The sequence below is a fragment of the Arachis stenosperma genome, chromosome 1 (assembly GCF_014773155.1).
Source record: "Arachis stenosperma cultivar V10309 chromosome 1, arast.V10309.gnm1.PFL2, whole genome shotgun sequence".
Lineage (NCBI taxonomy): Eukaryota > Viridiplantae > Streptophyta > Magnoliopsida > Fabales > Fabaceae > Arachis > Arachis stenosperma.
This window is the reverse complement of record NC_080377.1, coordinates 43,018,996-43,043,338: the sequence shown is the minus strand read 5'-3', so window position 1 is coordinate 43,043,338 and position 24,343 is coordinate 43,018,996. Positions and strand designations below refer to the sequence as shown.

At 39.7% G+C, this 24,343-nt stretch overlaps 1 protein-coding gene across 1 annotated transcript in view; it reads left to right on the top strand.

Moving 5' to 3' along the window:
- The window catches only part of LOC130978933 (uncharacterized), a 31,120-nt gene extending 27,379 nt beyond the window's left edge, over positions 1–3,741 (top strand). The window contains exon 2 of the mRNA XM_057902281.1: positions 3,223–3,741. Within this exon, the coding sequence (XP_057758264.1) occupies positions 3,223–3,741 (519 nt within the window). The remainder of the gene's footprint in view (positions 1–3,222) is intronic.
- The last annotated feature ends 20,602 nt before the right edge of the window (positions 3,742–24,343 follow it).

The following is a 24,343-nucleotide window of genomic DNA, read 5'->3' as shown; positions in this document are numbered from 1 at the left end:
AGTTTCTAATCCCAACACTTTTGCATTTCATTCTAGGATTTTAGGATTTTTACTTGCATTCTCTTAATTTTTGTATATGTATACACAATAAGCTTAGTCAAAATAATGAAAATTTTCAAGATTTCTATCTATAGGGCACCTTAATTGATTTGAGTGAAAATTTTTCATTAAACTTGCTTGAATCACATATATATATTGTGGATCATGTTTTGAGCTAAGAACACAAGCTTGTGAGATTTGAGCCTAATGGTGTGGTTACATCTTATAACCACTTATTTTTCCTTCTTGTGTGCATTATTCTCTTTCTATGATTGTAATATTTGATTTGTTTGATTCTTTATGTCCATTATTTTGTGTATTCATGCATTTATATGATTGAGGCCATCATTTCATTCAATTCACCTATCCAAATAGCCAACCTTTTATATTCCTTTGTTAGCCAATTTGAGCCTACGATTAACCCACTTGTTCTTAATTTTAGCACATTACAAGCCTTAAAGCGAAAAACAATAAATGTCCTTATTTGGATCTTTGATTAGCTTAGGCTAGAGTGTGTGAGTATCATTCAAGTGTGGGAACCTTGGGACATTGGGTGAATAAAAGGGTAGTTTTGTATTTTTATTGAGAATATTGGGAATTGGGTACATGCTCATGTATTGATCAAATGTATAGACCTTATGCATTGATGCTCTTGTATATAAAAAAATGAGAAAAACAAAAGAAAAAGAAAAAAAATAATATGGAAAAGAAAAAAAATATATAGAAAAAGAAAGAAAAAGAAGAAAAAAAAGAAAGGAATAAAAAGGGGACAAAATGCCCCAAATCAAAGTATAGTCCAATAAAATCAATGCATAGGTGTTGTGAAATTAAAAAGGAATACATGAGTATGTGAAAGAGTGAAAAATGGGTAGTTAGGTTGGAATTTAATTGTATAGGATGTCATAGGTTAGGTGGGAAGTTTAAGCTTATCAAAGATTCAAATTTCAAACTCACTTAACCAAATATGCATCCTACCTTGACCCTAGCCCCATTACAACCTAAAGAAAAGACCTCATGATACTTGTATGCATGCATGAAATATATGTCGATTGTTAGAAGAAAAACAAATCTTAGAAAGCATGATTAGGAGAGAATTGAGTGAATCAACCCTAAACACTTGAGCGAATAGAGTGCAAATACATCCGGTGAGGGTTTGATGCTCAATTACATGTTTCCACCAATGATCATCTCCTTTCATGCAAGTTTGTAAAAATATTTAATAGCTCAATTCAATTGTGGTTTGGCATGGTTGTTAATACCTTTTGCCCTTGTGCTTATATATGCTTCTTGGGAATTAATTTATTTTGACCAAGCAATTGCATTCATATAGATAGTTGCATATAGGTAGATTGCATTTAGTTAGTTTTCATTGAATAAATGTTGATCCCTTTGCTTTCTCTTGGCTTAAGCATGAGGACATGCTGGTTTAAGTGTGGGGAGGTTGACAAACCCCAATTCGACGGTTTATCTTGTATTGAATTTAGGGGATTTTATCACCTTTTACCCACATTTATTCAATGAAATAGCATGGTTTTGTATATTCTCCTTTAATTGTGCTTAAGAGTGAAAACATGCTTTTTAGGTCTTAAAATAGCTAAATTTAATTCTCCTTGATTCCATTAGATGCCTTGATATGTTTGCTAAGTGATTTCAGAATTAGAAGGCAAAGATTGGATCAAGGGAATGAAGAAAGAAGCATGAAAAGTTGGAGAACTCATGAAGAAATGAAAGAACCGGAAAGCTGTCAAGCCGACCTCTTCGCACTTAAACGACCATAACTTGAGCTACAGAGGTCCAAATGATGCGGTTCTAGTTGGGTTGGAAAGCTAACATCCGGGGCTTCGAAACGATATAAGATTTGCCATAGTTGCACCGCGCATAGGGGCACGCACGCGCACGGTACGCGGACGCGCCGATGGTGGCACATGACCCACTTAATGCAACATGTGGCCAGCGATTTTAGAAGCCTTGTGGGCCCAATCCAACTCATTTCTGATGCTATTTAAGCCAAGGATTGAAGGGGAATCAACATACTCTCATACTCTACAAGTTAGTTACCAATTAGTTTTAGTTTTAGTTCTAGAAGTTATTTTCTAGAGAGAGAAGCTCTCACTTCTCTCTAGAATTAGGATTAGGATTATGATTAGTTCTTAGATCTAGGTTTTAATCTTTGCTTTCTTCTACTTCTACCTTTCAATTCTTTATTGTTAGATTCATTCTTCTTCTACTCTTTTGTTGTAATTTCCTTTATGTTGTTCTTACATTTTGTTGTAGATCTAGTATTGTTCCTTCTACATTCTTTCAATTCAATAAGAGGCAATTCATAATAATTGTTCTTCTTTGCTTTTTCATTGTTGATCTCTTGTCTTTGTAGTTAGATCTCCCTTTAATTCTTGCAATTTATGTTGTTTACTTCTATTGCACTTTATGTGTTTGTTGAAATGTCTCTTTTAGTTTTAGTGTAGATTTTGTTCCTCTTGGCCTAGGTAGAGTAATTAGTGACACTTGAGTTGTCTAATTCCTTTGTTGATTGATAATTGGAGAGATTGCTAATTGGTTTGGAGTGCACTAAAGCTAGTCTTTCCTTGGGAGTTGGCTAGAACTTGTGGCTCAAGTCAATTCATCCACTTGACTTTCCTTTATTTAGTAAAGGTTAACTAAGTGGTAGCAATGAACAATTCTCATCACAATTGAGAAGGATAACTAGGATAGAACTTCTAGTTCTCATACCTTGCCAAGAGCCTTTTATAGTTGTTAGTTTATTTTCATTGTCATTTACTTTCATGTCTCTTATCCAAAACCCCAAAACAACTCAAACCAATAACAAGACACTTTATTGTAATTCCTAGGGAGAACGACCCAAGGTCCAATACTTCGGTTTATAAATTTAGGGGTTTGTTTTAGTGACAAACAACTTTTTGTATGAAAGGATTATTGCTTGGTTTAGAAACTATACTTCGACGAGATTTTATTTGAGAAATTCTAAACCGTCAAAAATCCAATCGTCAATGCCCTCCATACCAGAAGCACGCCAATTTTCACGCCGCCCCGTAGGAAGAACTCATCCACATCACCTCACCTTGGCCATTCGCAAAGTGGGGGCCTGACCTCCTCAAACTATTCCCCCAGGGAGAAGGACAAGTCAAATTCCTCATCGTAAGAATAGATTACTTAATAAAGTAGATTGAGGCAGAGCCACTGGCCGTCGCCACTGCCCAGAGAAGTCAAAAGTTCCTATACAGGAACATTGTCACAAGGTTTGGGGTTCCATACTCCATCATCATGGACGACGGAACTCAGTTCACCGACACGGGCTTCAGAAATATGGTGGCTGACCTAAAAATCAAGCACCAAATCACCTCAGTGGAACATCCACAAGCCAACGGACAGGCGAAAGCCGCTAATAAGGTCATATTGGTCGGGTTGAAACGCCGTCTGCAGGATACAAAAGGAGCTTGGGCTGAAGAGCTCCCCCAGGTCCTATGGGCGTACCGAACAACACCATACTCCACTACAGGGGAGTCACCCTTCCGAATTGCTTACGGAATGGAGGCAATGATCCCCGTAGAAGTAAATGAAAAATCCTCTAGGGTGATCTTCTACAATGAGGATGCCAACTCCCAAGCACTCAAGGAAGAACTGGACCTGCTTCCAGAGGTCGAAGAAAGAGCTTGGATCAGAGAGGAAGCCCTAAAGCGTTGAATGGCCTCAAGGTATAATCGGAAGGTAATCCAACGAAGCTTCGCTACCAATGACCTCATCCTAATCCAAAATGACATCAGAGCAGGACGGTCAGGAGAAGGAAAGCTGGCAGCGAATTGGAAAGGCCCTTAATGGATCACAGAAGTACTAGGAAAAGGTTACTATAGGGTGGCAAACCTCCAAGGGTGGGAGCTCCCGAGGTTGTGGCACGCCTGTAACCTAAGAAGGTACTACAGCTAGAAAAAGGTCTCGGGCCAAGGCGCACTCTTTTTCCCACTAAAGGGTTTTTTAATGAGGCGCCAGGCCAAGACCTAAAGGCTGCCCGACTACCAGTGTAAGCCCTCATATGTACATACTCTTATTTTCATTTTCTCATTATACTTTATTTCTAATAAAAATTACAGATTCCTTAAAAAGTTTCCTACCAAGACGCATTAATTTAGGCTCGACAAAACGCAAAATTCATTACCCGACCACAAAGGTTGGCAAGGTAAAGCAATAAAACTCAAATTAATGCGAGAAGTTATAAAAGTAACCCGTATAAAGCGACCTGACGAGGTATGATAAAAAACAGCGTTACTAAAAATAACTTGAAAAGGCCCGACAGAGAAGTCGGACCAGCTAAAGGATCACTAAAAAGGGACCTAAGTTGCTAAGCTAAAAGGTAAGCGATCCAAAAAGGACGATACTTAAAAATCAAAAGCAATCACGAAATCGGAAAAGGCTCCAAAGTCGTCCAATTCAACTAAAAGAAAGGTTCTGAACAAGAATACTACCCAAAAAGTTATTGGAATTGACTAAAAGCCTACAAAGGTCGAAGCTGCAAAGGACTAAAACGTCCAAAAACGGAGTAACATTAAGCTCAATCAAAGCTAAAAGAAGGTAGAAGTTATGAAAGAACACTACCACGAGATCATCAAAGCCTACAACACCAACCAACAAGCTACAAGGAAGACATCACCAAAGGAAAAACAAAAGTTGTCAATGCAACTAGGAAAAGGCATAGTTCAAAAAGCAAAGGTAGAAGTTCACACAACAAACACTACCTCAAAGGATGCTACCACAGAAAGCACCAAACACCTAATCCTAAAGCATGAAACCCACAAAGGGATGCCATCCCCAAACAAAAAGGAAATAAAAGGTTGAGAAAACAACCTAAAGAGGAAAGCATTTCGCCAAGGTCGGCCAGCACACCACCAGAACAGTCAAACACAAATGCTCTAAGAAATTAAAACATTAAAGACTCAAACGTTGTCCAACGGCAACCCAAGAGTAAAAGTGTTTTGATTAAAAACCAAAAGTTACTAAGAAGCAATTATAAAGCGTCAGAAGAGTTATGCAAATAGTTACAAAAACCAAGAGTTCAAAAGGTCTACAAACCGGACCATATCAATACACAATAAAAAGAGGAACAAAAGAGAGAGTCATAAGGGGTATAGCTTTGCTCCTGTCGCCACATCCTGAGGAGTAGGAGGAACGACTGAGATCGGGACAGCTCCGACGACACCATCAGGGCCATTCAAAATCTCCATGTCGGGATCAGCCTCAGGTCGGGTCGACTCAGCAGAAGAAGCTTTGGCTGAAGGATCTAGCACAGGAACCTTATCATCATTAGGGGCAGATACAATCTTGTCATCCTCCACAACATTATTCATGCTAAACAAGGTGAGGTTGGCATAGGAGCAAGAACTCGGTGGGCTTTCAAGTTCTCATACAGAGCAGTCATACCACTCACCACATGGCTCTGAAGCTCAGCATAATCGTCATAAGCAGACTGGAGTTTCTTCTTGAACTCCAGAAGCTCACCATAAGTCTACGTGTAGCTCTCCTTAGCCTTCTTTGCCATATCCTCAGCCAAATTAGGAGTAGCCTCCGTGGCAGTAGCCCGGGCCTTCTCCTTTTCCGCAGCAAGCTCTAGCTCGACATTCTTCGCCTCCAGCTCAAGCCTCAACCCCTCCACCCTATCATAATCAGCCTTGGCCTTCTCAAGAAAAGCACTAATAGCATGGATAGGAGACTTCTTGAAATCCTGAGACAAAGCAGCACTAAGATTGGCCACCCGAATACTATTGCTGGATATAAAATCAAGGTGGTAGAGGATAGACATGTCATCAGTAGGAATGAACTCGTACGAAACAATGTGCTTCGTAGCAAAAGCCACACCATCAAAGTCCTTGTCATTAAGATTGTAAGCGCTAGCAGTCTTCGGCCTCTTTGGTGGAGGCCTAGTAGAAGAAGAGGAGGAGGAAGCACCAGAAATTACCAAAGGTGGATCACTGGAAGCCACCCGAACTTGATGGGTTGGGATTATCTTCCTCGGACCCTCAGGACCAGAATTTGGTTTCTTCGGCAAGACCTGGGAAGAACCCTCCCGTGATGTCTTCCTTTGGATGTTCTGAGCAGCCACCGTTTTCTTGGTCTTACGAAGGACTCTCATTGAATCAGAACTGGCAACCATTTCTAAAAAGATAAGATCACAAGAGCAATTATATAAGGAATGAAATGATAAACAAACAACAGTAAATTATTTGTAAAAGGTCAGACGCTACTTAGCTCGGAGTGAAGGAGAGCGGGATCTCCTAAAAACTTCTTTGTGTCCAAATGAGGACGTTCACCCTAGTGTTCCTCCAAAATACCCACAAAGGCCCTCTCTACCTCATCTAGAACCTCCCACGAATACTTAAGCACTACAGGTTCCTCCTGCCACCAAAGGGGAAACATGGGTTCTTTATTTCATTAAGGAAAAAAGGGTGAACGTCGTCCACAGCCCGAACTTTGAAGTAAAAATTTTTAAAATCATGGAAAGAGTCATCAAATATAGAAAAGACTTTCTTTCCCCGAGTAGCCCGGAAAGAGATCCAAGAAGCCTTCTTCCTGGCCACCTCTGGTTTGGTCATCACAATTAGATAAAGAAAAAAACTAAGGGAAGGTCGAACACTGACGATTGGATTTTTGACGGCTTAGAATTTCACAAATGAATTCTCGTTGCAAGTATAGTCTCTAAACCAATCGCTAATCCTTTCATACAAAAATTTGTTTGTCACAAGTACAAACCCCTAAAATCTATAAACCGAAGTATTTAAACCTCGGGTCGTTCTCCCTAGGATTTACAATAAAGTGTCTTGTTATTGGTTGTGAGTTATTTTGGGGTTTTAGATGAGAAGCATGAATAGTGAATGGTAAGAAAACTTTATTAACAAAATGGTCTTGGCAAGATTTGGTTGTCTAGGATCTTCATCATTATCACTAGCCACAAGTATGGTAGTTGCAAGGGTTAATCCCACTTAGTCATCCTTAAATCAATTAACAAAGGAAAGTCAAGTGAGTTATATCAATCCTAGTCCATAAGTCCTAGCTTTCCACTAATTGGATTAATGAAGGCTAGAGTTAATGGCTATCAACTAGCAATCAATTGGACACTAGTGACTCAAGAAATCCTAAGTTGCCTTCTCAAGCCAAGAACATAAAATTCTAGTCTAACATTCTTCCAAGCATTTCATCAAACACTTGGAAGGCGCAAAAGGAAAGTATAGTAAATCACAACAAGAAAGAATTCTAACAACAATTGAATACAAAGAATTAATAACAACAATCAAGGAAATCACAATTATCATGAATTACCTCAAATTGCATTATTGGAAGAAAACAAGGGAGCAAAAATATCTCAATTATAAAACCTATAAACAAGATAAGAGAAATTACAACAAGAGGATAGGGATAGAAAGAAGAACCAAAGTGTAGCAATCACCACTTGAAGGTAGAAGTAGAAGGAGACTTGAATTAAACCTAGAACTATGAGATCCTAATCTAACCCTAATTCCTAATCCTAGAGAGAAGTGAGAGCTTCTCTCTCTAAAACTACTTCTAACTCCTAAAACTAAGCTAATGATTAAAAGTATCTAAAGTGATCTCCCCCCCCCCCAATTATTCTTTTCCCTTAATCCTTCATCCTTTTATTCCTTTCTCTTAGCAATTTGGCGCCAAAAATGGGTTCAGAAACCCCCTCAAATCGCCAGGCACGTGTTGCATTAGTGAGGTCATGTGCCATCATCGGCGCGTGCGCGCATGGTACGCGTGCGCGTCCTTGGCCTGTTTCGCAATGTGCGCGCGAGCGCCTTGTGCGCGTGCGCGTGCATGGCTGACTTGCTTCTTTGACTTTTTATGCTTCTCTCCACTTGTATGCTTCCTTCCTTGCTTCCTTTGATCCATGCCTAGCCTATTTCATCCTGAGATTACTAACAAACATATCAAGGCATCTTATGGAATCAAAGAGGAAATAGGATTCATCAAAATAAGGCTTAAAAAGCATGTTTTTACACTTAAGCACAAATACGGGAGAGATAGCAAATTCATGCTAATTCCTAGGCTAAATGTGACAAAAGGCTATCAAGGTGTTCTAAATTCAATACAAAACAAACCGTCAAATTGGGGTTTGTCAACCTCCCCACACTTAAGCCTTAGCATGTCCTCATGCTAAAATAAGAAGGAACTAAGGGTTATGACATTTATTTGGATGCAACTAAACTACATGAATCCTATCTAAATGCAACTACCTAAAGCAATTGGAAATGCTTAGTTCAAACAAATCAATTCCCAAGAGAGCATGTGTAGGCTCAAGAGCTAGGCAATAAGAATTAGATTCAAACCACAATTGTATTGAATTGTCAAAAAGATTCCAAACTTGCAAGAATATAGATAATGTGGGTGAATACATGTAATTGAACTTTTGAACCCTCACCGGATGTATATCCGCTCTATTCACTCAAGTGTTTAAGGGTTAACTCACTCAATTCTCTTCTAATCATGTTTTCCAAAATTTGATTTTCTTCTAACAACCCAACACTTATTCAATGCATGCATACATTCATCATGAGGGCTTTCATTTAGGTTGTAATGGGGTTAGGGTCAAGGTAGGATCATTTATGGTTAAGTGGGCTAGGATTTGAATCTTTGATTAGCATAGACTTTCCCACCTAACCTACATAATGACCTATACAAATGCAAGCTATCCTAACTACCCATTCTTCACTTTTTCTTACATACTCATGCATTCTTATTTGATTCATAACACCTATGCATTGATTCCTTTTTATTGACTTCACTTTGGGGCATTTTGTCCCCTCTTTCTTATATATTTTTTTTTCTTTTTATATTTTTTTTTCTTCTTTTTTTCTTTTTTTCTTTTTCATTCATTTTTTTTTCTTATATATTTTTTTCTTTTTCTTCTTTCAAACTATATACAAGAACATCAATGCATAAGATCTCTACATTTAATCAATACACGAATATGTACCCAATTCCTAAACATGAAAGTGTACTACCCCTTTTATCCCATCCAATGTTCCCAAACCTCACCAACTTGAATAGTAAACACTCTCACTAGCCTAGGCTAATCAAGAATCCAAACAAGGACTTTTCATTGGTTTTCCGCCTTGGGCTTGTAATGAGCTAAATTGAGAATGAGTTGGTTAAGCATAGGCTCAAAATTGGCTAACAATGGAGAGTAAAAGGTTGGCTATTTGGGTAAGTGGCTAATGAAATAATGGCCTCAATCATATAAATGCATAAATACAAGAAATAAATGGATATATAGAATCAAGCAAATCAAGGATCACAATCATAGAAAGAGAACAATTTCACACAAGAATGGAAAATAAGTGGTTATAAAATGTAACCACATCAATAGGCTCAAGTCTCACAAGCTTGTGTTCTTAGTTCAATACATGCTTCACAAGGTATGAAATTCAAGCAAGTTTTCAAAAATTCTCTTTCAATCAATTGGGTTAATGCCCTATATTTAAGCTTCTTGAAAAATCTCAATGTTTGACTAAGCATTGTTGTGATTGAAAAGTTCAAAAATTTTCTTAGTTCACCCTTTCCTTTTTCACTTAAAACCAATTTCTTATGCAAAAAGGGTGCCTAAGTATTTGCAATTCAAAGTATGATTTCTAATCACAACCACAACTAAAAATAAAGATAAACAAAAATGTATAAAGAAAGATCCAACTAAAAGTACGGAATCTACCATCGAAAACATCTAAAAATATCCAAACATCAAAATACCTAAAATCCGAAATATGCAATAAAAGTATCCAAAACAACTTAGAAATGCATCAAAATATATACAAAATGTGCAAAGTAAGATAACTAGGCTGAAAAGTTCACCGGTTCCCAAATAATGCTACCGGTGCCCTCCCCACACTTAAAATCAAGCATCGTCCTCGATGCTAAACCGGAGGATCAGTGGGAGGTACAACGATAGGTGCTGGCTCTGACTGTGGCTGTGGAACCGGCGCCTCCTGAGTCTGTGGCTGCTCTGTAGTGCCAAGGGCATCCTGCTGAACCGGTGCCTCCGCATCCTCCTCCGGATGATCCTGCTCATCAGAGGCCAAAGAGTCGGGAAGCGGAGGTAGCTCAGCACCCAAAGAAATAAGAGCCTGGTCCATCCGATCTAATCGGCGTCTGACATGGCGTCTCTCGCGCTCGAGGAATCGGAATAGACGCTGGACCAGAAGATAGGTAGGCGCAGGTGCTGCTGGTGGATCTGTAGATGATGAAGGAGCTGCGGCTGTAGAGGATGATGGGGCAGCTGTAGGGGCTAATAGTGAGGGTGTCCCTACGACAGCTCTAGCCCTAGAGCGGCGTCTAGCAGGTGGCCTCTCGTGCACCCAACCACCCCAAGGAATGGTAACCTCCCTGTCATCAGCATCAGGGGGTGGTGGTCGCACATCATCGTCCAGCCATGGGACCTCAACTAGGGCCGCCATACTCGTGACCAAGGTAGGAAATGGAAGTAGGCCACGAATATGCGCCCGCCACATGCACTGTCGAATAAGTCTAGGGAAGGAGACATCCTTCCCCTCCATGACGCAACCAATCAGCAGGAGCATCTCCATGGGGATCTCAGAGAAGTGGGTGGTAGGCAGGACGTAGTGGGCGAAGATCATCTGCCAAGTCCTGGCCTCCCTAGTCAAATGAGTAAACAACATCCCCTTAGGCTTGGTGTTGCCCGCATCCATAACCCATGTAGCGTCCGGTATCCCAATCACACGCCTAAGCGCCTCATAGTCAAAAGTCATGGTGTGGATGGCTATCTCAGCCTGCTGATGGGCACACAGGTCATCCGGAATGTGTCGGCAATGTAATGCCTCCTCAATGGCAGTCTCGGTGACCATAATCTCTCTACCCCGCACCTGAACTGAATCCAAGATCGGACGGAAGAAGTTGCAGTAGAATTCCTTCACCCAAGATATATTTATATCACCCAAATCCCGGTCAACAAAGTCAATGCCTAACTCAAGGATCCGATCGGTAATGGACCGTCTCACATCATTGGGTAGGAGCAACTTCTTCTCAATGTTCAGCTTAATTGTCCGATATCTAGAAAACCGAAGCTCACAGTAGAGATTGGGGAATTTTTCTGGATTGGTAGAAGGCAACTGCTGATTTTCTTTTTCTTCCTCACTTAACGGATTCTTAGCATAATGTTTGTAGATGGAAGGAATGGAGGGGGTAGAGTGTTTTCTCTTCTTAGAGGCAGTGGCTATGGCTTTGCCTTTGTCTGACATCCTGAAAAATATGATAGAATATATAAAACATTTAGCATGTAACAAAGAAGGCATGTTCAGGATACAATGAACAAAGAACAATCATGATGTTGCAATGAATAAGCAAAAGTGAACAAGTAAACCAGAAAAATGCAAACTTTATTAAGGTCAACAACTCATATTCAAAAGGCAATAATATCATCATATAAATGAAAGAATTGTTAAAGATGGTTAAAGGTGAGTGGAAGTTAGATGGTTAAAGAAATTAGTAAGTTAGAAAAGTAGATTAGTGATATGATGATATTTATGCGCAATGAAAAGGAGAGTTGTGGTTCATGTTCACAGTGAATAATGCAAATCCGGGAAGTCAAAAAGAAACGGAAATTTGCCCAAAATTGAATTAAAGACTAAAATGAAACTAATTTCCTTGAAAATCGGGCAGCATTCTGGCTTAAAATTGGACGTTCCCGGATAACAAATTAGCACAATTAGGATGGAAAACAACATCAATCAGGCAAAGTGGCAGTGGTATAGCATTCAGGCAACAGGAAATGCACAAAAACAGTCCAAAATCAGCATACAACGTCCGAATAAGCAGATAGCAAAATATGCACTAACGGAGCACTTATCAGGCCTAGAATCCTCTATCCAGCCCTAGCTACCTAACCGCAATTATTTCTATCTAACCTAACATGCAATGTTCTAAGTCTAACTAGCTAACATGCAATTTACAGTAATTAACCATAAACGAACAGTAAAAAGGAAAAAATAGAAAAATGACAAAAATGGAGCAGGAACCTGGGAGCAGGGGAATTAATAATGGAAGGGAGAATGGGGGGGGCAATAGGGCCCGGAGCGGCGCCGCCGTGGACGATGGCCGGAAAGATGAGTGGCGGCGGTGGTGATCGGAAGAATGAGGCTGAGAGACGGAAGGGAGGAGGATGTGTGAGACTAAAAGAGAGGGAAAGGGTCGCCGAGGGTACTGCTGGCAGCGATGGTGGAATGGCGGTGGTGGTGGCTGCCGGCGCTGTGTAGGTGAGAGACGGAGGCGGAGAGAGAGTGAGTGGAGGAGAGAGAGAAGACGAGGTGAGTGAAGGAAGGAGAGAGAGAAGACGAGGTGAACAATGGCGGCCGCGGCGGTGGTGGTCGGCGGAGCAGAGGTGGTGGTTATGGGGGGGAAGAAGAAGAAGAAACGGAAATGGAGGTTGGGGGAAGATGCGCGACTGCGCAGTGTGCGTCGCGCATTAGGGTTATCCCTATTTTTGAATCGGCGCGCACGCGCACCTTGCGCGTCCGCGTCCCTTGAGGAAAATTGGGACCTACGCGTGCGCGTACAGCGCGCTTAAGCGTGGACGAGCAAAATGGGAAGGGGCGCGTGCGCATACACTGCGCGCACGCGTGCATGGAGTTGGGCTAGGGGCTTAGAGTTGGCCCAACTCAGGCCTAACTCTCTGGAGAATGGCCTGGGAGTCGCGCCACCAGATCTGTGCGCACGCGGCATGTACGCGTCCGCGTACATCGATAGGAATGGAGATCCACGTGTGAGCGTGCAGTGCGCTCTAGCGTAGGATGGCAGAACAGGTAAGGGCGCGTGCGCGTACAGTGCGCGCACGCGTACATGAGATTGGGCCTGAGGCTTAGAATGGGCTTGAGGCACGCCCAACTCTCGGGTTCGTGGCCTAGATTGGTGGCAGGACGCAAGGACGCGCGCGCGGTAAGTGCGCGTCCGCGTGCATTGACGAATTATGAAATGGCGCGCTAGCGCAATGCGTGCGTTCGCGTCTTGTCTATTGTTGACATACAGGCGCGCACGCGGCAGGTGCGCGTCCGCGCAGATCGAGTTGGGCTAGGGGCCTAAGGGTAGCCCAGAGCCGGCTCAACTCTCTGGGGTTTGGCTCAAAAATTTGCAACAGCACATCGACACGGACGCGGCAAGTGCGCATCCGCGTGAACGTCCATGTGCTTAAAGACGGCGCGCACGCACGTTGTGCGTGTCCGCGTGTATTGTGTTGGGCTCAAGGCATAGTGTTTGCCCAAGGGAGGCCCAATTCTCGGCTGAGTGGCTCATGGTGCGTCCATACAGGGACGCGTGCGCGTATATGGTGCACGCGCGTCCAACCCCCTCCTCTTTTTATTTTTTTTTTATTTTTTTTTTCAGAAAACAAATTGCTGGGTGCTCCCCTTAGTGTTCACAACTCTTATTCACTCAACCATCATACAATTCACAAAAATACAATTCTTTTGGTATTATTCATCTACTACTAAACATAACATGCATGTGACTAAGCTAACAATTAAGTTGTACAAACAAATTTGTATGAAACATCTACCTAAAATGGTAACTCAAATCACTTATTAAGTAAATTTAGAAGAGTGGAAAGAGTTTACCATGGTGGGGTGTCTCCCACCTAGCACTTTTAGTTTAAGTCCTTAAGTTGGACATATTTTTGAGAAGCTCCTTGTCATGGTGGCTTATGCTTGTACTCATCCTTGAATCTCCAAGGATCTTTGCTTCTCAATTGGTTGACAGAATTTCCAACCATTTTTATTAAGCTTGAGCAGAGTTCTAACCAAGATATGAGTTCCTCTAGTTGGTCTTCACATGGCGAACCGGGATCCCATATCTTATTTTCGCCTCCATCCGTTAGTTGAGTTTCATGATTTTGTCGGATGGGTGGATGGCATAAATGTGGCGGACACACAGAATTCTCTTTACTCCACCAATGCTTCCTTCTAGATCCATACAAAGTGATCCTTGTCCCAACATCACCCTTATACCTTGAGGCCTTGACCTTGATAAGCTTAACACCTACTTTCCAACCACTACACAACTCATTCTTACTTTTAATTCCACAAAGAGTTCTAAGTTGACCATCATTTTCAATCAAACCATATTCAAGCGAGAAAGTAAAGCTTAGGGATAAGAATTTTACCCACTTGAATGTTGTGTTGGATGGTGACTTGGGAAGGGAGGCTTCCCCACACTTAGACAATGCAAGGCCTACTTCCTTGTGCTCCTCTTTGATTGTTTCCACCTTTTCAAAATTTTCTTCAATTTCAACCTCATCCTCTTTGTTACGTGGCTTGGTGTTATCTTCAAGAACTTCATCTTGTCTAGTGAGAGGCAATTCAATTTTGGATAGAAATTCATTGATGAATGAGTTCATCTCTTGATCAACCTCTTCATATTCTTCAATTTTGATGTACACCATGCCGTTTTTGTTATCTTTGGGGGGTTGGGCACACTCTTTTATAGTCTCAACTTCATGTCCAATGGGAGAGGATTCCACTATAGAGAGAAATTCATCCATGATTGAATCCATCTCTTGATAAGCCTCTTCCAAGTCTCCAACGATGATATGCCTTGGAGGTTGCGCACCCTCCTCAACATCAATATCAAGCTTCTTGGAAGAGTTCTTCATGATGCTACATTCCCATGGACTTTCAACATCTCCTAAATCTTCAACCACTTCTTCCCTTTCTTCAATGATCATAGGCTCCTCCAATTGTTCCAATACAAAATTTGACTCCTCCTTCTTCACCGGATTTTCCAATTTCTCCTTCATGCTTTGCTCTTCTTTTGACTTTGCACATGGGGTCACGGAAGTACCTTGAGTGTTCAAGCATTGGTAGGCTAAGGTGGACACTATCTTGGTCAAGTTGGTCACAAACTCAAGTGTATCCCGCTTCATGGCCTCTTGTCCTTGAAGTAACAAAGTGAGAGAGTCGTCTATTGGGGCTTGGGGTGGGTAGGAAGGTTCATTATTTTGGATAGAGAGTTCATAATAGGAAGGTGGCTCTTCTTGGTGAAATTGTGGAGGTGGAGTGCATTGAGGTGGTTCTTGGTAGTAATCTTGATAGGGTTGTGGTGGTTCTAAAGGTTCTTGCTCATAATGGTCATAAGAGTATGGTATGGAGGTTTGGTCATATGATGGATATGGATCATAGGGCGGTGTTTGGTAATGAAAGGCTTGTGAGAATGGTTGAGGTTCATGTTGAGGATGATATTCATAGGCATATGATGGTGATTGTTGAGTGTCACAAAAAGAATCATAATAGCCATTAAATTGGCATGCATTAGGATGGAAATTATACCTATAAGTATCCGGAGGTTGTTGCCAATAGGAGTGATCAATTCCTTGAGGCTCCTCCCATCTTTGATGGTTCCATCCATAATGAGTGTCATCATTGAGGTGCACATTTCCTACAACATAATTAGAACCAAACTCAAAGCCAAAGTGAGAATTCATATTGAGAGAACAAAATAAAACTAACAAAAATTAAGAAACAAACAAAAGATAAACCTATTCACAATATTCACATATGTACAATAACCAATAACATAACACCATTGCAAATCCCCGGCAACGGCGCCATTTTGACGATTGGATTTTTGACGGTTTAGAATTTCACAAATGAATTCTCGTTGCAAGTATAGTCTCTAAACCAATCGCTAATCCTTTCATACAAAAATTTGTTTGTCACAAGTACAAACCCCTAAAATCTATAAACCGAAGTATTTAAACATCGGGTCGTTCTCCCTAGGATTTACAATAAAGTGTCTTGTTATTGGTTGTGAGTTATTTTGGGGTTTTAGATGAGAAACATGAATAGTAAATGGTAAGAAAACTTTATTAACAAAATGGTCTTGGCAAGATTTGGTTGTCAAGAATCTTCATCATTATCACTAGCCACAAGTATGGTAGTTGCAAGGGTTAATCCCACTTAGTCATCCTTAAATCAATTAACAAAGGAAAGTCAAGTGAGTTATATCAATCCTAGTCCATAAGTCCTAGCTTTCCACTAACTGGATTAATGAAGGCTAGAGTTAATGGCTATCAACTAGCAATCAATTGGACACTAGTGACTCAAGAAATCCTAAGTTGCCTTCTCAAGCCAAGAACATAACATTCTAGTCTAACATTCTTCCAAGCATTTCATCAAACACTTGGAAGGCGCAAAAGGAAAGTATAGTAAATCACAACAAGAAAGAATTCTAACAACAATTGAATACAAAGAATTAATAACAACAATCAAGGAAATCACAATTATCATGAATTACCTCAAATTGCATTATTGGAAGAAAACAAGGGAGCAAAAATATCTCAATTATAAAACCTACAAACAAGATAAGAGAAATTACAACAAGAGGATAGGGATAGAAAGAAGAACCAAAGTGTAGCAATCACCACTTGAAGGTAGAAGTAGAAGGAGACTTGAATTAAACCTAGAACTATGAGATCCTAATCTAACCCTAATTCCTAATCCTAGAGAGAAGTGAGAGCTTTTCTCTCTAAAACTACTTCTAACTCCTAAAACTAAGCTAATGATTAAAAGTATCTAAAGTGATCTCCCCCCCAATTATTCTTTTCCCTTAATCCTTCATCCTTTTATTCCTTTCTCTTAGCAATTTGGCGCCAAAAATGGGTTCAGAAACCCCCTCAAATCGCCAGGCACGTGTTGCATTAGTGAGGTCATGTGCCATCATCGGCGCATGCGCGCATGGTATGCGTGCGCGTCCTTGGCCTGTTTCGCAATGTGCGCGCGAGCGCCTTGTGCGCGTGCGCGTGCATGGCTGACTTGCTTCTTTGACTTTTTATGCTTCTCTCCACTTGTATGCTTCCTTCCTTGCTTCCTTTGATCCATGCCTAGCCTATTTCATCCTGAGATTACTAACAAACATATCAAGGCATCTTATGGAATCAAAGAGGAAATAGGATTCATCAAAATAAGGCTTAAAAAGCATGTTTTTACACTTAAGCACAAATACGGGAGAGATAGCAAATTCATGCTAATTCCTAGGCTAAATGTGACAAAAGGCTATCAAGGTGTTCTAAATTCAATACAAAACAAACCGTCAAATTGGGGTTTGTCAGACACCCAACTCCTGAAAAATCTTGATAAAACCCAAGAGTTAGGATGAAGTTGAGAAGAGGCAAGGTTGCAGTTCCAAAGGAGGTCGGAATCAAAGTCAGTAAAGGGAAGGGTAATACCTAACTTGGTAAAGAAACAGTCATACGCATAAAAGAAAGGACGCTCCACCCAACTTAAAGGAGGGAAATTGACCCTCTCTTCAGGGTCGGAGGACACCAGCTCATAGTTCTTCTCATCCTCTCTATTCCCACGTACCCTATGAAACCTCCTAAACTTCTCACAGTATTCTGGGTCTGCTACAGAAACGCATCCTAACACTACAGAATCTAATCAGTCAGCCATACCGGGAGGGACCTTTGTGGACATTTCAATAATATTTCTATGAGAAGACATAGAAACTACACCTACAGTAAAAAAATAAAAGAGGCATCACTACCAAGCAACCCAAACAGAATCAAAGAGCGAACAAGCAAATAGCAACACGATAACAAAGGGCGCCCCAAGGTTCACAAGAAGCAAAAGGATCACCATCAAAACCCAGGAGCACCCTTTGGAGGCAATACGAATACAGAAAGGAAGAAATGCAAGGAATCAAAACCCTAACCCTTTCAACAAAAAGAAAAGCGCAAAGAGAAAACCAGAAACCCAGGCGCCAGCATTTTTTCAAAGGTACAACAAAACAAAAGATAAAAACTTTTCAAGAAACAAAAGCATGCAACATCACCAGAAGCTAACACATGGAAGGATCGCAACTATCAACAAATAAGAAAAATGAGAAATGCGTAAAAAAATACCAACCTGTAGCAAGAAGAAACAGTAGCGGCAACACACAGCAGAGACACGAACACCAAACGCCTCGAAACTTCAGAAAAAAAGAAAGCTTGGGGCAAAATCGAAAGAGCCAGAAGAAGAAGCTTTTCGCAGAGAGACAAAATGAAGCAGATGAAAACAAAGGAAACTGAAGAGAATTAAAACCCCTTCTTTGATTTCAAACAAAGTTTAAAGAGGGAAACGAAACGACAAAAGAAATGAAAGCCCAAATTAAAAAGGCTTTAAAAACGCTCGCATGCTCCCAAGGAACTAACGTTCTCAAAAATAATGCCGCAATTAAGGAGCGAAGGCAAAAATGCTTCGCATTATTGAAATAACATTTAAAGACGCGAAACTCGCACAAAAAGGAGCTGACCAGGCGCAACCGTACTGATGCTTGAATACAACTTCCCAAAGAGGTCGAAGCTTGGAAGCACAACCTCGTGGGAAGGTTGAAGCTCAAGCAGGGGCACTGTTCGTACCCTAGACTGACCTATAGGGTCCGGGTTGCACGAAGACAAGGGACCGACCTCTTTAAAGGTTGGCCCATTACAACAAACTCTCCACAAAGAGTTCGAACAATCACCACAAGGGCCCAAGGAGGCCCAAAGTGAGAGAACCACCACCTACTAGAAGGCGGTTGGCTAGAAGATATGATCTCACCTACAAAAGATAAGATAAATGGTACACAAAATCGTGATTCACACGTTTCTCACAACTCCGCGCAGCTGACCAGCAAGTGCACTGGGTCGTCCAAGTAATACCTTACGTGAGTAAGGGTCGATCCCACGGAGATTGTCGGCTTGAAGCAAGCTATGGTCATCAATTCATTGGTGGGAATTTCAGATAAGCGTATGGAGATGCATTGTTCCCTCTAAGCTTCTGCTTTCCTATTGTCCTCATCCAATCATGCGTACTCCCTTCCATGGCAAGCTGTATGTTGGTGGATCACCATTGTCAATGGCTACCATCTGTCCTCTTAGTGAAAACATATCCGCTACGATTTCCCGTATGGCTAATCAGCTGTCAGTTCTCGATCGTGTCGGAATAAGATCCATTGATCCTTACTGGCGTTTAAATGCCAGTAAGCTCGTCCTCCAGGGTGTGCCATTTTTGATGATATTTTTTTATTTTTCTTTAATTTTTTTGCAGTTGTTTTTATGACTTCACATGATCATGATCCTAAAGAAAACATAAAATAACATAGATAAATAAAATAAAATTGGATTGCCTCCCAATAAGCGTTTCTTTAATGTCAATAGCTTGATAGTGAGCTCTTTTAGAGCTTCACAGATGTTCAGAGCATGACTGAGGCCTCCAAACACCAAACTTAGAGTTTGAATATGGAGGCTTTGCTTGACTTTGCATGGAATGAAGCTTTTCATGCTTCTTCCCCATGTTTACAGAAGAAGATCCTTGTGCCTTAAACACAAGGTAGTCTTCATTCACCTGAAGGACTAGCTCTCCTCTGTCCATATCAATTACAGCCTTTGATGTGGCTAGGAAGGGTCTTTCAAGGATGATGGATTCATCCTCATCCTTCCTAGTGTCTAGGATTATTAAGTCAGCAGGGATGTAAAGGCCTTCAACCTTTACCAAGACATCCTCTACAAGTCCATAAGCCTTTTTCTCTGATTTGTCTGCCATCTCTGATGAGATTTTTGTAGCTTGTACCTCAAAGATCCCTAGTTTCTCCATTACAGAGAGTTGCATGAGGTTGATACTTGATCCTAGGTCACACAGAGCCTTTTCAAAGGTATCAAGAACCTATAGTGCAAGGTATCAAGAACCTTCCGGGATCCTCTTTCTTTTGAGGTAATTTTAGCTGAACCAATGCACTTAGTTCATTGATGAGCAATGGAGGTTCATCCTCCCAAGTCTCATTACCAAATAATTTGGCATTCAGCTTCATGATTGCTCCTAGATATTGAGCAACTTGCTCTTCAGTAATAACTTCATCTTCTTCAGAGAAAGAATACTCATCAAAGCTCATGAATGGTAATAAGAGGTTCAGTGGAATCTCTATGGTCTCTAGATGAGCCTTAGACTCCTTTAGTTCCTCAATAGGGAACTCCTTGTTGGCCAGTGGACGTCCCATGAGGTCTTCCTAACTGTGAATCACTGCCTTTCCCTCCTCTACATGTTCGGCCATGTTGGACGTGTAGATGGCTTTGCACTCTCTTTTTGGATTCTCCTCTGTATTGCTTGGGAGAGTGCTAGGAGGAGTTTCAGTAACTCTTTTACTCAGCTGACCCACTTGTGCCTCCAAATTTCTTATGGATGATCGTGCCTCAGTCATGAAACTGAGGGTGGTCTTAGATAGATCAGAGACTATATTTGCTAAGTCAGAGAGGCTCTGCTCATAATTCTCTGTCTGTTGCTAAGAAGATTATAGAAAAGGTTTGCTATTGCCAAACCTGTTTTTCCCACCATTATTGTTATTGAAGCCTTGTTGAGGCTTCTGTTGATCCTTCCATAAGAAATTTGGGTTATTCCTCCATGAAGGGTTATAGGTGTTTTCATAGGATTCTCCCATGTAATTCACCTCTTCCATTGCAGGATTCTCAGGGTCATAAGCTTCTCCTTCAAAGGAGGCGTCTTTAACTTGCAATCCAGTCAGACTCTGAAAAATCATATTGACTTGCTGAGTCAATATTTTGTTTTGAGCCAATATGGCATTCAGAGTATCAATCTCAAGAACTCCTTTCTTCTGAGTCATCCCATTATTCACAGGATTTCTCTCAGAAGTGTACATGAACTGGTTATTTGCAACCATTTCAATGAGTTTCTGAGCTTCTGCAGGCATTTTCAGATGAAGAGATCCACCAGTAGAGTAGTCCAATGACATCTTAGATAACTCAGACAGACCATCATAGAATATACATATGATGCTCCATTCTGAAAACATGTCAGAAGGACACCTTTGGGTTAATTGCTTGTATCTTTCCCAAGCTTCATAGAGGGAATCACCTTCCTTCTGTCTGAAGGTTTGGACATCCACTTTGAGCTTACTCATCTTTTGAGGTGGAAAGAATTCGGTCAAGAAAGCATTGACCAGCTTGTCCTAAGAGTTCAGGCTTTCTCTAGGTTGTGAGTCCAACCATGTCCTAGCTATGTCTCTCATAGCAAAGGGGAAAAGTATAAGTCTGTAGACCTCGGGATCAACCCCATTGGTCTTAACAGTATCATAGATCTGTAAGAATTCAGATAAGAACTGATGAGGATCTTCTGATGGAAGTCCATGAAACTTTCAGTTCTTCTGTATTAGAGAAACTAATTGAGGCTTAAGCTCAAAGTTGTTTTCTCCAATTGCAGGAATTGAGATGCTTCTTCCATAGAAGTTGGAAGTTAGTGCAGCATAGTCACCAAGCATCTTCCTTGCATTGTTGTTATTATTTTCGGCTGCCATGTCTTCTTCTTTTTCAAAAATTTCTATCAAGTCCTCTCCAGAGAATTGTGCTTTAGCTTCTCTTAGCTTCCTCTTCAGAGTCCTTTTAGATTCAAGATCGGCTTCAATAAGAATATTCTTATCCTTGTTTCTGCTCATGTGAAAAAGAAGATAACAGAAAAGAAGAGAAATTCTCTATGTCACAGTATAGAGATTCATTTATGTGAGTAGAAGAAGAGAAGAAAAGAAGAATGAGGTAGAGAGAAAATAAAGAGAATTCGAACACAGAGAGGGAGTGAGGGTTCGAATTTTAAGAAGGAGAGAAGTGTTAGTAATTAAATAAATAAATAGAAAGAGATGAGAGAGAGAAGAAATTCAAAAATTAATTAAAAGAAAAGAAAAATATTTTTGTTTTTATTTTAATTATTGGTTAGTATTCGAAAATTAAGAAAAGGAATAAAATAAAATTAGAGTTTCAAATAATTAGTTAATTAAAAGATTTTTGAAAAGAGGAAGGTGATTTTCGAAAATGAGAAGTGAAAAAGTAGTTAGGTGGTTTTGAAAAAGATAAGAAATAGTAAGTTTTGAAAAGATAAGAAGTTAGAAAAAGATTTTGAAATTAAAATTTGAAAAAGATATGATTTGAAAAAGATTTGATTTTAAAATTGATGACTTGACTAACAAGAAATTACAAGATATGATTCTAAAATTTAAAGATTGAACTTTTCTTAACAAGAAAGTAACAAACTTGAAATTTTTTTGAATCAAATCCTTAATTGTTAGCAAGGTTTTTGAAAATATGAAATAAAAATAAGAAAAAGATTTTGAAAATCAATTTTTAAAATTTTTTCGAAAATATTAAGAAGAAAAATGAAAAAGATTTTTTTTTTTTTTGAAAAAGATTTGAAAAGATAGAATTTTTAAATTGAAATTTTGACTTGACTAATAAGAAACAACTAAATTTTTTAAAATTTTTTACTAAGTCAACCCAAAATTTCAAAATTTATGAGTGAAATAAGGAAAAGATATAATTTTTTTTAATTTTTAATGAGGAGAGAGAAAAACACAAAAATGACTCAAAACATAAAAATTTTGAATCAAAACCAATGATGCATGCAAGAACACTTTGAATGTCAAGATGAACACCAAGAAAACTTTGAAGATCATGATGAACAACAAGAACACATTTTTGAAAAAATTTTAAGAAAAGAAACACATGTAAGACACCAAACTTAGAAATTTTTAAAGCTTAGATACTAACAAACTAAAAATGCATATGAAAAACAATAAAATACACAAAACAAGGAAATCACAAGATCAAGCAAAGACAATCATCAAGAACAACTTGAAGATCAAGAAGAACATATGCATGAGTTTTCGAAAAATGCTAAAAAAATAAAAACATGCAATTGACACCAAACTTAAAATTTGACTCTAGACTCAAACAAGAAACACAAAAAAAATTATTTTATGATTTTTATTAAATTTTTTTTTAATTTTTGAAAATAGAACAAGAAAAAAATTACCTAATCTAAGCAACAAGATAAACCGTCAGTTGTCCAAACTCGAACAATCTTTGGCAACGGCGCCAAAAACTTGGTACACGAAATTGTGATTCACACTTTTCTCACAACTCTGCGCAGCTGACCAGCAAGTGCACTAGGTCGTCCAAGTAATACCTTACGTGAGTAAGGGTCGATCCCACGGAGATTGTCGACTTGAAGCAAGCTATGGTCATCAATTCATTGGTGGGAATTTCAGATAAGCGTATGGAGATGCTTTGTTCCCTCTGAGCTTCTGCTTTCCTATTATCCTCATCCAATCATGCGTACTCCCTTCCATGGCAAGCTGTATGTTAGTGGATCATCGTTGTCAATGGCTACCATCTGTCCTCTCAGTGAAAACATATCCGCTACGGTTTCCCACATGGCTAATCAGCTGTCGGTTCTCGATCGTGTCAGAATAAGATCCATTGATCCTTTTGCACACTGTCACTGCGCCCAACAGTCACGAGTTTGAAGCTCGTCACAGTCATTGATAAACCATTATTTTATGATTTATCTTGTGCTCAATTGAGTGGTTTTTATCAAGTCTTTGCACACTTATTCATACTAATCGCATGTTGTACATTTTCCTTTCTGATTTTGTGCTATGATTGAAAACATATTTCTTTGGCCCTATATTTGCTAACTTTAATCCTCTCTTATTACCATTCGATGCCGTGATATGTGTGTTAAGTGATTTCAAAGATTACAGGGCAGGAATGGCTTGGAGGATGGAAAGAAAGCATGCAAAAGTGGAAGGAATACAAGAAATTAAAGGAACTGCAAAGCTGTCAGCCCTGATTTTCTTCCCAACACTAATGTCTTATTTTCTTTATTAGTTCATTGTTGCATTTACATGTTTGATTGCATATTTTCTTGATTTTGTACATATTTTACCACTGCTTGGTTAAAGTAACGCGTTTCTTTTTAAGACCCTATTTTCGAAAAAAAGAATTTCACTAATTTAAATCGAAACTTTTCTGTTAAATTTGTTTGAAGTTGTATTTGGAACATGGTTTTTGAGCCAAAGAACACACGACCTGTGAGACTTGAGCTTAATTACATGGTTACATTATTTAACCATAATATTTTATTCTTGTGTGTTTTTCTTCTCTATGATTGTAATCTGTACTTTGTTCCGTTCTATATGTCCAATGTTTAGTATATTTACATGCTTGCATATGATTGAGGCCATTACTTGTTTTTGCTCACTTATCCCAAATAACTACCCTTTTAAGTCACCCTTGTTAGCCACCTTGAGCCTTCTTATCCCCATTTGTTTAATATTTTACCACATCACTAGCCTTAAGCAGAAAAACAAATTAATTACCCCAAATTAAATCTTTGGCTAGCTTAAGATAGAGATTGTGCATCAAATAAGTGTGGGAAAACTGTGGAAACATGGGTTAATAAGGGAATGTATCATGTTTCTAATTCAT